Below are 15,030 nucleotides of genomic sequence, written 5' to 3'. Positions count from 1 at the left end.
ACACTTATATACATGTTTAAAATACCCAAAATACCCTTAATAAACTGTAAATACCCTTATTTGGAAGTGGGGTGAAATTACAACATCACCCCTCACATAACAGTGAAGCTGCGCATAACACAACTTCACAGACAGAAGGTGACCTACGGACTATCCCTTGACCAACGGACCGTTCTACTAGTCCGTGGTTTGGGACTGAGACTTGTCCTTGGTCCCTCCTTCCCCCAGGCTAAGTCCCTACCAATGGCACCCATTGACGGGGAGTGGATAGGCCCATGAGTCGTTGATGCCTCCGTTGTTTGGGGGCTGCCTGGGAAAGTTTTTGACTCCAAGTTTGGGTCCTTCCTCAAGGACCCTTGGTTGTTCGTTGAGGATCTTTGCCTGGATGTTTCCAACCCAAACATGATGGTATACGATTTTAGCACCTCTCACATGAATTTCATCCAAAACGAACACGTAAAACTCGACGAAACATGCCTAGACACACAAAGTCATGTCAAGGCACATCTTTCGAACATCATGGACGTTCGTGGACATTGGACCTCCAAACTTTACGAAGCTTGACACACTGCCTATATATGCTATAATAACTCATTTAAGGACCTTAACTCATGAACCACTCATAAACACATAAAACCACATATAAGGAACATAGGTGACTTAGTCGTCAAACGTCTTAGTCATCCCTTGACGTTTGACTTTCAATGCACCTAAACTCTTAGAGACTGCCTCAATACCATATAATAGACTTAGTTAGGACCTTAGAATATAATGAACAACATGTTAGGCTCTAGTTCACCAAAGTCATTTTCGGGGTCTTACAAACATACTACCGTCACACCTAGGATCAAGTCTATACAAAGGACTCCAATTCCAATCCATACAAATAATCATGAAAGTTCGCACATATAAACGAAGGCAACATTTGAACCGTTATAAATATATTCTTAGGGCAGCATGCTTCTTTACTATTTAACATATTCCTAAAGCATTTCAAGCTCAAATCATATCATTAGGCTACCATCATGCAAAACCATTAGTAGCATACCATTCCAAAAAGAAACTCTTTTCACCATAACAACTCCTAGCATGCTTTAACCATATCATAGCATATAATTCCCAACATAACATGCTATTTCACATAGGTCTCATATATAGCCACAAGGGACATCATATAAACATATCATTACAAAATTCACCTTCACATCTAAAAGACCTCCGGACAAGAAAACATAAGAGAGAGACCTTATAGAGTTAAGTTCTATGGCACGACATGAGAATAGTGAAGAAGGGAAACTCTATCGTCCTATAGCCTCTCACTCATAGATGTGTCGCGATTCACACCAATGATCGAGACTCTACTAGACGTGGCAATATGAGACTTTTAGAATCTAAAACCACTTTCATTAATTTCATGCTCTGATACCACATTTGTCACATTTGGGGAGCACACCCTAGAAGTAACATGGCGTACTTGACCTCTCGAAGTTCTTATACAAGCCCATAGTTATCATTCATCTCATTGTCATAAGTAAATTTAGCGGAAAATTCAAAACTTTCTTAGCACATCATATGCTAGAACATTACTTCATATATATAAAATATCATCATACATAGTTAAAGACTCTAGTCTCTTTTGTCATCCTAGACCCAACATCATAAGAGTACTTTAGGGACACGACCCTTATAACATAATACATAAGTACAATATTAAGGAACTTTACAATAAACCATAAGTAGGGAATCCTTGGAACTTTAGGACCCCTTTCCTTGAGCTTGGGAATCACATATCAAGCTCCCCATCATTTAAAGACATCCCTTAAGCATCAATAACCTATACTTTGTGTAAAAAGTAGAGAATAATGGAGTTAGTACTAGAATGCATTAAGTATGACAACAATGCAAAAACATGCATTTAAAAGGGACATTTTCTTGAAATCATACTTGATGTCTTTTTGAATAAATCTTTATAAAACCTTTATGTAATAGCATTTGTATCATTCGCATACTTCATATAGACATATTCTAAGTCCAAACATCATATAAAATCACATATAGAATTTAAACTACATTTGAGGTCACTTTACATTGTGCTCCTTTCACTTTATAGTGAACTACTTTCCTTTTACAGTGAAGTTCTTCTTTAACTCATTAACCTCCCAAGTAATACTCTAGTGATACTTGGTGCAATAAATCACCTAAAGATTACAAGTAAAACCATACCTACAACTTACATAAGCCAACATATACCATCATAGAAGTCTAGCACATTACAAGACACATTCAAGTCAAGACCATAAGGCATTACAGTGAACTTTACTTATAATTCACATATACCAATTTCACTTCACATGGAACATTCTAAGACCTTACTCACAATCCCAATCTAAGTCCACTAGTGCAACGTACATGTGAAACCTCATAACCTCAAACATACTTAGTAAACCTATCATGAGACCACAAGCCTTGACACTCTATTTCATACATCAACTAGGCCATATAGACAACTTCATTTATGCCAACAAGACCTTCATCATCTAGTCATTAAGACCAACATTGTGAATATGAGAACAAGATCCCACCATATAGACTCATACCATGCACATCTTCATAAAAAGTAGACAAATACTACCATGCCATGCATAAAGACATAAGCATAATCATACACCTTAAAATACCTTCCTAGAACTCCCTAAGGAGCCACTTGTGTAATATCTAGGTGGTTCCATTACTTCCACCTATCCTAAGTAACCTCCCTTAGGTCATACTAGTTAGGGTCTTAGTCATTACTTCCATTGTCCATTTTACTTTACAGAAACTATAACTTTAGCCGACACTAAGACCATGGGTGCTAAACATGGAATTTGGTGTTGTAGAGCCTTACACAAATGGAAGGTGTTCTTACCTAGCCAAGGTAGCCAAGGTAGAACCTTAACACATGCTAGCATACTAAGTGAAATCACTTGTTAGATCCTATGTGGCAAGCATAGTTTATGTAACTAAGAGATATACATGACCATCTACATGTTCATTGGCATTAGATTCTCATCTCATGAGAAAACATGGGTGAACCTTCCTCAAGGGGAAGCTACCACCTCATGTGGAACTTTAAATGAATATTCCTCCAAGGTAAGTCAAACCTTATGGGAACCCAATGGTGAATCTTCCTCCAAGGGAAGTCAACACCTCTCATTGTCAAGTTCACTCGGTTCTAAGATATGTTCCCTTTATTGAAAAGCCTTTATTACTTTACTTCATTAAACATAGGCTTAGGATACTGATTCCATATATTCTTATAGCATATTAAAGCGCCTATCTAGTTTTAGGGTACACATGGGCACACCTTTCAAGGCCCAACTATTGACTAGATCTTCATACATTTGTGTGTGTAATTGTAGGTGAGTAAACCTTTCACATAACACATACTAGTACACCTATCAAGTCATCCTAGTTAAGGAATATATAACATACTTCACATACATTTACCTTACATGCATAGTAGTAGACATCTAGTGAATATGAGATCAACCTTTCATTAGACACCATGACCATTTACTACATTGTAAGCATGCATAATGTGTGAGTGTGTGTGTACATTGGTCAACACAATCACATAATGGCTATCAACAACACATTGAGGCAGCCAACCTCTTAAGACCAGAATGCACAACCAAGCATAGACCACACAACACAATTTAGCATAGGAGACAAGCTAACTTCATATTATACTTTAAGACTCCTAACATTAGCTATTCACACATTTACATAGGGATACATGGGTAGGGGTCATCAATTCTTAACACTTCATTAATGGAAGCACCTACACATGATCCTAACATAGATATACACATGATTATACAATAGTCATACAACCTAGATCACAACTAGAATAGGAAACTAGGCATAGGCACCACACAATGTCATACAAGGCTTCATCAATAATACTACAGAAAAGTAGAGCGAATCTTATCCATCCTTTAGCCTTTGGTCATCATTGACCATTATTGTTCTTTCATCAAAAATTCAAGTATAAGGCAGTAGCTAAAGTACAATAATCAAATATGAAGTCATGCATAAGCTACTTCAAGACTATGCTACAACTAGTATAATACATCACAAACATACTAGAAGGTAGAAGGACATAGACCATTAACCAATTTCACTTGCATGAATCATAAATCATATTTCATCAATATATTAATCTAGGGCAGTATCTAAATGTACACTTAACATAACGAAATCATGCTTAAATCCCTACAAGATCAAGATACCAACATAGGCACTAAACTATCAATCTAATAGAGAGTAGAGAAATAGGAAATCCTACTAATTCCCTAAAGTCTTGATCATCAATCATATTTTAACAATAAATGTACATGTTAGACAGTAGCTAAAGAGATTACTACTCAAAAGGAATCGTGCTTCATCTAACCTAAAATCGAGATCACATCACATACAGAGTATTATCAATCAATAGAATATAAGAACCTAGATCAATTCATGCCAATCCTTCTTTACTTTGATCATACAAGATTTATACTCACAATTCAACCATGATATTAACCTAAGGCAATAACTACAATCATCATAACATAATCTAATTCCACATTCATACATTGTAAGGCCAATATTACAGTGAACATATAGAGACATAGACTAAACTTATTCAAATCTTCATATATTGATCCACATGGATCATTCATCAACAATTCTCCATCAATATACATAATAAAAAGTAGACATGAGCAATTCAACGTAATAGAATCACAAGTTAACCAATAACAAGCCATGATCATAATGCCCATGCAAGGGCTAAATCGAGTTTGGGAAGGGACATGAGTTCACAATGCAATTGGATTGAATTTCATGTTAAAATCAATACATTATCATCAATTCATCATGATTAAGCCTTTGAAAATGTTTTGAGAAAGAACCCATGGGTTGATTGAAGAAGAAGAAGTTTGATCATGAAATCTCTTTGAAAACTTTGAGATTAACTTTCTAGATGGAAGGATAACTAGAGATGAAGGATCACTATACCTTAATATAGAATAAAACCTCTACAACTTGATGAAGAATACATGGAATCCAAGCTCCAAGCTGTACTTGAGCTTCACCTTCAATGGAGGTTCTAGAGAGAATATTTTTGAAGGGAAAGTCTAATTTGTGTGAATTGGATTGGGAATGGGTTGATCACCTTTTTGATCACTTAAATACACCCAAAAATCACCAAATAAACCATGTAGGGTCAGGTTAGCATTTGGGGTGAATTTCCCACTCACCCCTTTAATGAGACAGTGACACAGCCTGCGCCAGCGACCATAATCAACGCCCAGTAAGTCCATCGATGGACCGTCTGTGGCTTCCGTCGATTGGGTCTTGAGTTGTCTTTTGGCTGAGCCTTAACAAGTCTAAGTGTCCATCGCTGACACCACCATTGAAGAGACGTCAATCCACCAACAGGGCGTCATTTGGTTCAGTCGATTGACATTGCCAAGGCAGTGTATCGACAACCTTTGGGTCCTTCTTTGAGGGCCTCTTGCGGGGCCCTTGGGGAGTCATACCCGGGCGTTTCCAACGTGAATATACATCTTAACGTGTTGAAGACCTTTCATGCAAGTTTCACCCAAAATGAACACGTAAAACACATCCAAACATGCAAGGCACGCTCAAGACACACATGAACGTCTCAAGGGCTAACTTTTGAACGTCTTAGACGTTCTTGTACGTTTGACCTCCAAACTTCATGAAACTTCATACACTGCCTATAAACATCATTATTACTCATTTTAAGATTTAATAAGATCATGACACACACTAAGCACATAAAACACATAAGGCCCCTTAGGTGACTAGTCGTCGAACGTTTTGGTCGTCCCTTGACGTTTGACTTCCAATTGACTTCAAGTCACCGATGCATACTTTAAAACACTTTGTTAATATGTTAACAAGCTTATAGGCACTGGTGAGGCTCTAGACGCCCTAACTCATTTTGGGGTCTTACACTACCATCATAGTATTTTATAGGCTTCATAGACAATAATATTTTAAGGAGTCTTTTTCATTTCTATTGTGAATGTTCTAAGACTTGAGTTGTCTTTTTATGGCTAGTTGAATATTTTAAACATTTTGAGTTATTTACTTTGAGATAATTGAGTTAATCTTTGCATTTGAGTTCCTATGTTGTTGAGTAAGTCTTTCGCTGAGTGTTGAGTCATGCAAGAGTTCGCTTGAGACCAACGATGGTTCTCGAGTGTCGGCAACGTCTAAGGTGTAGGCTCGGGTATATATATATATATATATATATATGTCTCTTTGTATTTTGTAAGGATACAACAATCTTAAACAATGGTTTCAACAAACTCTCAGGGCTTTGAAGACCTCATCATCTTCTTCATTGTAACATCTGCCATAGTTAATGAGCTGTGAAACTTTTTATCTCCAATATTTCCAACATAAAATAAACACAAAACACAATTTGTAGTAATTCAAAAACAATCGACACAAAATAAATACGGAATACAATGCAAAATAAATGTAAAATACAATTCTTTCCCTCCCTCTCATGATCTCGCTTGCATTTTTCGATCTCGCCGCCTCTCTCCTTCCTCTCTCGATATCCCCCGCCTCTCTCCTTCCTCTCTCGATCTCGCCCACCTCTCTCTCCTCTTAATAAGTATTTATTTTGATACAAGTCAATTTGTAATTGTATATTTTTCTTCAAAATCCACAAAAAAATACGCTCTCCTCCCTCCTCCCCTAATGTTTTGTTGTTATTCATAATTAAGCCACCTATAGTTATAGAATCCTATTTAAGGCCTAACGTTTGCTATTTTTGAAAGTTTTTCATCATAAACAGATAGGGTAAAAGATAAAAAAGATTGTTAAGTAGCAAATTAGAAAAATAAAATTAAAACTAAAATACCGATATCTCTCCAAATCAGTCCTTTTAAAAATAAACCTTTTTGTTATTAGTTAAGGATAAATTTAAACGATACAACAATTTTTTTTAATTAATAATCAAAATAAAAATTGGTCCAAGAGATGCTCATGTTAACCTAATTTAAGTATAAACGACGCCATTTTGGCATTTTCTTTGAACTCTGTCAACATACTAGATGTTTCTCTTCATTGCCGATATATATATGCTGTGTCTCGTTTTCCCCCATTTGTGTCTCTTTTCTATTTTCAAGTGATTCAACTGAGACAAGTTTTAGGGTTTGTAGGTATAGCGGGAAGAAAGAAGATACAAGATGAGTGTATGGAACTACGTGGTTACGGCTCACAAACCAACAAATGTTACACATTCCTGTGTTGGCAATTTCACCGGTCCTCAAGAGCTCAATCTTATCATTGCGTATGCCCTTCTTTTCTTCCCTTCGTTTCTCATGAACTTTAATTTGCCCTCCCGATAGTTTCTTTCTTGCTTTACTTGTTTCTGGATTTTGGCTTTGTTGTTACTATTTGGGGTTTTCCTGATTTTTCTATAACTGCTTCAGTCCATAGGAGCAGTAAATTTGCATTCAGTTTTTGAAATCCATTGTTATAGTCGGCATTGATAATTATTCCTGCTGAGCATTTTTTTGATTATTTTATTATTTATATATTGATTTTTCCGTGTGGATATTGGTTACTAAATGTCTTCATTTTTTCTCAATTTGATTTTTATTAGGAAATGTACTCGAATCGAGATTCATTTACTCACTCCCCAAGGTTTACAGGTGAACAAGTTCTCCTTCTTTGTTTGTTTGACATGCCTCTTTTAAGTTTTTGAAGCAATTACTCATATTTTGGGCATAATTTATTCAATTCTGACATTTGTTTTTAAATAGAAGCTTAGCAAGCTTGTAATGGAAGGTTAGTTCTGTTCTCTTTTGGTTTGGGGAAAGAGAAAAATGAACGGGATCAACAATTCTTGTTAAAAGATGATACCGATAGTTTGATAGAATATCAGTTCGATCATTTAATCCTTCTATGGTAACTGTGGTGTCCAGGCTAGCTTGTGCGCACTCGACTAGCACATAATACTTGTTGTCTCTGGTAGTACAAGTACCGGAGAACTCTATCCACCGGGGTTTGGATTGATGGAAAAAACCATCTAGTGTTTTTGCCTCTTGGAATGTGAACTTAAGGTCTCATGGTTTTCAAACCACTTCATTGACTACTAAATCACACCTTTAGATTCTTTTGGACCATTTTGATTTAAAAAGGCAAATTGTGATTAGCCTAATTGAAAAAGAGTACATTTGTTCAAGTTGCATTATTGGATATCTTCCCATTTGATATCTATTATAGTCACAATGAACATAGTCAGTACATGTACTTTTTCAGTTGAGAATAATTCTAGAAACTGCATGATAAGGGTCTATTTTTCATAAATTATAGGACATCACCATCACTATCCTCTGAGATAGTGAGGAGGTTTTTGATACCTTTGGCTCGAGAACGATAGTCCAAAGCAGTCTAGAAAAAGAAACAATGGAAGTACAAAAAATAATAGATAGTAATATAACAATACTTGGGTTTGATGCACTTGAACTGATGGTCTTCTTGAAACAACTTCTACCTCCATGTGGTAGTGGTGAGGTCTGCGTATAATATACCCTTAGTGGGGTTTCATTGGGTATGTTGTTGTAATAGAACAATACTACAACAAAATAATATGAGAGTCAAAGTCAAGAAAAAACAAATAGCAACATAAATCGAAGACATAAAACTACAAGAGTAATATTGTGACTCTTAATTTGGAAGAACAACATGACAATGCACTCCTACCTACTAACCTACCTTGATTTGTGTCCATAACCTATCTTATGTCATGTCCTTGATAAGTTGAAATCATGTCATGTCCTATTGAATCACCTTTCTTAATGCTTTTTCGATTTACCTTTTACGTCTCTTGAAATCATCCATAACTAACCTGTCATACATCACACCTCTGTACTGAGGCATTCATGCATCTTCTCATCGTATGACATTCCTGAACCAATCTCAACCTCGCTTTCCACATCTTGTCCTCCACCAAAGCCATCTGCTCACACATCTATACAACATCCTCATCTCCACCATTTCCATCTTCTGAATGTGAGATATCTTGATGGGTCGATACTTTGTTGTTAATAACCTAGTTCATCTAACCACCACTCGGTAGAACTTGACTTTTAAGTGTTGGTGACACTTTCTAGCACAAGGGTCATTTACAAGGTGGGGACATCTTTTATGACTTACCTAGGTTGCTTCCACGAGTGCCAGTTAAAGATTGCTCAATATGAGATTGAAAAAGTAGAGGAAAGGTTATGATTACAATAAAGATATTTGTCCAAAGGAAGCGAGGTGGCATTGATCAAGAGCATGTTTAGTATTTTGACATACTATGTGTCAATGGATGCACTTGTTATGGGCTCCTAAATTGGTTTTTAGATGAAACATTTTGGGCGATATAAAGGATGAGACAATAGACTCACCTAGTGATTTTTTTCAATAAAGTATGAAGGCCTCATTGTGAAGGAATCCAAGGTCTCCAACAAAACTCACTTACTAAAATGGCTTAGGGGATCCAACAATGAGAATGAGTTGCAGGCGGGTCTTCAACAACACTTATTAAAATGGCTTAGTGGATCCAATAATGAGTTGCAGACTTATTAGTTAGTAGTAATTGTATAATTAGATATTCAAGAGGGGTTGATGGTGTTCGAGGACTGACACCACCATGTTGCCTTATTGGTGCGGAGTAGGGAGAAACTTTATTAAAGAATTTTGTGCAACATCATTTTTTAAGTGAGAGGGAAACATATTCTCAGGAAAAGTTAGATGGAAACAGGCTCAATATATGAAAGTGTAGGTGTTGTAGAGAAGATCCTCATTGACGCCTTCTCGTGCTATATGCCATATGAAGTTAGAAAACCATGACAGTTGCTCAAGTACATAAGGTAGAAGACCATGACATTGTTTAAGATTGAGATTCAGGCAAAACTTGTTTAAAAACTTACACAATTTTTCTGTGAGGAAAACATTATATCCTTGCACCAAGGTTCTTAGAATTAGAAGGAGAGGGGAAGTTTACTTTAAATGATGGAGCCAATCTACCAAAAAGGCACAAACTACCAAGAGAAGAGGATACATTAAAGCTCCGAGGAAGGTATGTTTTGTTTTTCACTTGGCTAGCCGCGAAGAGACTCATTCTTACGGTTAAACAATTGGTTAATATGTACAGATGTTTGGAAGGGAATGTTGATCGCTTCTTGCAACTCAATTATGGTAGAAAATATTAGATCTTTTTGGAATAAGTGAGTAAATCCAGAACATTTATTAATAAAATGATATTCTCATTTTTGTTTGTGATTGCAAAATTTATCCTCTACATTCAAAATTTGTCACAAACAAATTTCTAGCACCCATTTCTATTAAGAAACCGAAAGAACTATAGTGAAAAATGTGATGTTCACTTTGTTTGACATAGTTAGACTTCTCATAAAGTTTAAGGAAAACAAGGAGGACTTCGGAGGACTTTTAAAAAGCGTAACCTTAACCCTAGACACTTCAAATGATTTCAAGTCCTACAGCTCGAGATATATATCAGTTTCCTAAAATCAACCTTCCCGTGGTTGTTACCGATTCAAGATCTTGATCCTGGTCAATTGGTTTTTGTTAATTGAAAGAATCATAAAAATTTGGGTCAAACGTCTAACCATTGTTTCCAATTCAAGATCTTGATCCTGGTTGGATTTTGTTAAGTGTACATTGGGGGTAAAGAGATGGAAGAGATTGGAGGAGTTCAAGATGATATATAGAGGAATTTTCCAGTGTTACAGTAGGCAAGAACAGAGAACCTGCTAAGCAAACCCTATTTGTTCATGCTTTTTTAATGACCAATCACAAATCATTGGTCCTGGCAACAAAAAACCGTTGAACATTGGCATGGTTATGAAAGTGCAAAAAGAAGAGGAGCAATGGAGCATGCATTAGATCCGGAAGTCGAGCACCAACAAAATTTGATGGCTTAATTTTCTCATAGGGTCCAAATGAGCATCCTCTCATGCATGGGGATCTACATAATATTGATTGATTCTCGACTCCATATCTCACCAAGGTAGCAATCTATGTAATTTTCAAACGTCAATGAAGTGGTGCAAGGATAAGGTGAAATGTTTTCAGTAAAAGGAGCCACCTAGGGAGGGTTTGAGCCTCTATTTAGTTAGAAACCATGTAGTACCGTAGTACCTCTATATGATGGATCTTGGCAAGAATGTGTGGGCAAAAGACATCATGTGTCTATGATAGAGTTAAATCTGTTATCTGTATGAACATTGCTTTTGATATTTTTTGTTGAAGTATTTGTTTGATCTCCATGCTTAATTAGGGGTACGTGGATTTGAGTTGTCAAAAGAAAAATTCATGTACTGGCCCAAATTCGCATGTATACTCAATTAACAGCTGAATATGGAGATGGTTAAGCTTCATAAAGTTCCAAGGGCAATAACTTCAGATCATGGCTTAACGTTTGGTAGTCACTTTAGGAGGATTTTTTGGGGAATGTTACAGAGTTACAACTAAGAAGTGGGATGTAGTATAATCATATGCTAAAATTACTTTTGTCCTGAAGAAGCTCTATAAGAGGTTAGAGAAATACAACTCTGAGCCTGGTGAATAGTGTCGACAATCATGGGTGTCACAGATCCTATTCCATTTGTGGAACATTTAATCATTTAATGCAGAATCCCATCTTTCATTGAATCACTAGATTTGAGTTCTTCGGCTTGAAACGTGTTCATCTACTGAAATCAGGTCATGCTATCACTGTTTCCGCATCAAGATTTTGATGTTGGTCAGTTGATTCCTTGTTAACTCAAAGAATTATATCAGTTAGTGCAACTATATGGTATCATGTTCTAGATTTTATATTAGTTTTAACTCTGTCCTAGTGGAAAACTTAGTATTTAGGTAATATGTTTGTTTACTAATGTTCCTTATTTCCAATAGCCTTAAGTCCGCAGCCTTTTATATTACAAGTCTTTTGTTCTGCTCTTTTCTCTTTTCATGCGCTTTTAAATCACCCGTATTTTTGTTGTATTTGTTTTTTCCTGTTAAATGTAAGAATTAGTGATTCTCATTCTTCACTGTTCTAATCTTGATTAAGATAGTAAGTGTTTTTCGTTTTTTAGAATATTACAAAATATGAGTGCAGTTTAGTGCATTTGTCTGCAGCCTATGTTAGATGTGCCAATATATGGGAGAATCGCGACACTTGAGCTTTTCCGTCCTCACGTAAGTTGACATCTTTGCGTTCTGTAGTTCATTTTTATCCTGCAAAATATACTGGACACAAGAAAAAAATTTCTTTTGTCCATGTCAGTTTTTCATGTTCCCTGGTATCCTGGCAGGGTGAAACACAAGATCTTCTCTTCATCGCAACAGAGCGATATAAATTCTGTGTCCTTCAATGGGATACTGAGGCATCTGAAGTTATCACAAGGTAAGTCTGCAAAACTACAATACCTAATTTTTATTTAGAAGTTTCTTTTCATAAAAATAAAATTGACAATCCATTGAATAGATATTCAGTTTCAGATTTAAAACATATGTATATAGAACTATATCCTCCTACTTATCAAAGAAGAAAGAAAAGAATAGTCCCAACTTGCTTGGGATTGAGCTTAGTTGTACTGTAATGCATGATCCATGGTGCAGTGATTCATCTTTATAGCTTTTTCATAGAAGCCTTAATAGTTTTTTTTCTCTCTCTGCAAAAACTTCCTCAAAAGTTGTCCATGAAAATGTCATTGTTTATTCACAATATATCTTCTTGCAAATCAAAGCGAAGTGGTCTAGCCTTATGTGTCTTATGTTTTTGCTAGTTGCTGAAGGTTTTTTAAGTTTTATTTTCATTACTCCTAGCAGAATGTATGCCTGTTATTTGCTCACCTCCATATCTTTTGGAGTCAGTGTATATGTTTGTTTCTCAAACTCAATACTCCCCTCTTTTGGTGTTCTCATATGTAGAGCAATGGGGGATGTGTCAGACCGAATAGGCCGTCCCACAGATAATGGTCAGGTACTATTTTTTTGAGATTCCCTTGAATATTATTGTTATTTTGGAGGAATAAAATGTTATTATGTTTTTATGTTTATTTCCCATTCGGTCTATGAGATTCTGTATTGTATTCAATATCCTGTTTTACATTCGCTGCTTGCCCTTTTTCTCTCTTTTGGTAGATTGGTATAATTGATCCAGATTGCAGATTGATCGGGCTACATCTTTATGATGGACTATTTAAGGTACAATCTTACAAGACTCAAAAAATTGGCCACTTGGTCTTTGTTTCATCTGTTTACTGTATTATCTTTTGTGGTGGTTTCTTTATGTTTGCAAGAGATTCTCATGGACTTCATTTCAATAGGTTATTCCATTTGATAACAAAGGCCAACTGAAGGAAGCTTTTAACATCAGGTATCCTTAGATCTTTCAAGATCGTGAAGATAACTTATCTGCAATTTTCTCCTAAAATTTAGTAATGTCTTCTCTTTGTTGCTAAATATTTTCTAGCCCGTGCGCCAATTTGCGTTTCTTGTCTTACACCATTTCTGTATCACCTGCCTGATTGGTAAATGATCCTTTCTATCATTAAATTATAATGGATAAGGCCTTTGTGATTGGTACGAGTATGCATGGATGTGCATTTTCTTGGAGCAAAAAAAGAAAAAAGAACAATAGTGAAATTAGTTTTGAAACATGAGATCAATGCTTAATATGTGACAATAATCGAAGTATGGGCTGCAGGGCTGCACTCCAAATGGCCAATTAGTGTAAACCATAGGAGACGAGGGTATAGTTCCAGAAGAGAAAAAACAGGCGATTTTTGTGCACCCTAGGCTGTGGGCCTGGTGGTTAAAGAAGCTATTCAAATCCTAGTAGAGGAGAAAAAACATCGGGTGCTTTCTTCCCATCTTCCTAAGCTTTGATGGTCAGAGTTACTCAGTACCTGGGCTGGTGGGAGCCTGGGAGGCAGCAGACTAGCTGGTATAAGGTGGATTAGTCGAGGTGCACACAGATTTACCCATATACCACCGTCATATAGAAAGATAATTTCTTCTATTTTTCCTCAGATTTTGTTCGGCAAAGTTATCGTGTTGTAGCCTGTTAGCTTCCTTGGTGGGAAGTAGAAGGTATAGGGGAGTAGTTAAGGTGAGCGTGAGTTTGTCTGAAAATTATGGGTATCAAAAGAAATTCCAGGTCATGACCTCTGCAAGTAGACTTGTAAAGACCAATTGTTCATTGCCCTTTACCAGATTAATTTATAGCGATCTTCATACTCCCTCTTGTATATTCTGTTATTCCAAATTTATTTGTTTTTGTTCTGTAATCTTATTAACTTGATGTAGATGAAAACTTCAAAGGATTTCTGGACTGCTGTTTTTCATTTTCTGGATATTTATTGCTGCACTTTGTTTTCTCTTTCCTTAGTTCTCCTAAGTAAGTAAAATTCTTTCTGGCTGGACTATCATTTCGTGTGGTTTGGTCTTGGGCAGGCCTATAAATACCACTTAATGTGACCTCATTTTATGTTTCAATTTACCTACATGTCTTGTGATTGATTATCTGAATTATGTTCCTAAGAAGTGTATCCTACACTTTATGTAGGAAGTTTGCTGATTAGGTCTGAATCTGTTTCAGCAGGGAATCTCACTTTGTTATTTATGGTAGCCATTCTTCTTTGACCGATAGTTCATTATTTCTTTTTTTCAGGCTCGAGGAGCTTCAAGTTTTAGATATTAAATTCTTGTATGGTTGCCCAAAGCCTACAATTGTTGTTCTATATCAGGTCTGTGATCCTCAAAATAATGTTGACATGATGCGTAATTTACCATTTCTGTTCTTTCTAATTATGGTTGAAAATTGTTCATTTCAGCATGGGGAGTGTTATTTGGCGCCTTAGAGTCTCGGATTTGTTGTTAGCACTTAGTTATAGAATGAAGTTGTGCACTTCCTTTCTTTTAATAGAAAATATGGAAGAGGGGGGGGGGGGGGGGGGT

At 36.2% G+C, this 15,030-nt stretch overlaps 1 protein-coding gene across 2 annotated transcripts in view; it reads left to right on the top strand.

The window, feature by feature from the left end:
• Positions 1 to 7,100: 7,100 nt before the first annotated feature.
• Positions 7,101 to 15,030, top strand: part of LOC107011170 (DNA damage-binding protein 1) — a 21,419-nt gene continuing 13,489 nt past the window's right edge. Inside the window, exons 1-8 of one of the 2 annotated variants that reach the window (XM_015210557.2) lie at positions 7,101 to 7,357; positions 7,673 to 7,721; positions 12,205 to 12,264; positions 12,381 to 12,472; positions 13,000 to 13,051; positions 13,213 to 13,275; positions 13,398 to 13,447; positions 14,744 to 14,819. In XM_015210557.2, the coding sequence (XP_015066043.1) occupies positions 7,254 to 7,357; positions 7,673 to 7,721; positions 12,205 to 12,264; positions 12,381 to 12,472; positions 13,000 to 13,051; positions 13,213 to 13,275; positions 13,398 to 13,447; positions 14,744 to 14,819 (546 nt within the window). In that variant the 5' untranslated portion in view covers positions 7,101 to 7,253. Of the gene's footprint in view, positions 7,358 to 7,672; positions 7,722 to 12,189; positions 12,265 to 12,380; positions 12,473 to 12,999; positions 13,052 to 13,212; positions 13,276 to 13,397; positions 13,448 to 14,743; positions 14,820 to 15,030 lie in introns of both variants that reach the window. The other variant, XM_015210556.2, reaches the window with a different exon arrangement.

This window comes from Solanum pennellii, chromosome 2, assembly GCF_001406875.1.
Source record: "Solanum pennellii chromosome 2, SPENNV200".
Lineage (NCBI taxonomy): Eukaryota > Viridiplantae > Streptophyta > Magnoliopsida > Solanales > Solanaceae > Solanum > Solanum pennellii.
Note: the sequence above shows the minus strand (reverse complement) of the source record. Positions and strands in the feature narration are given on the sequence as shown.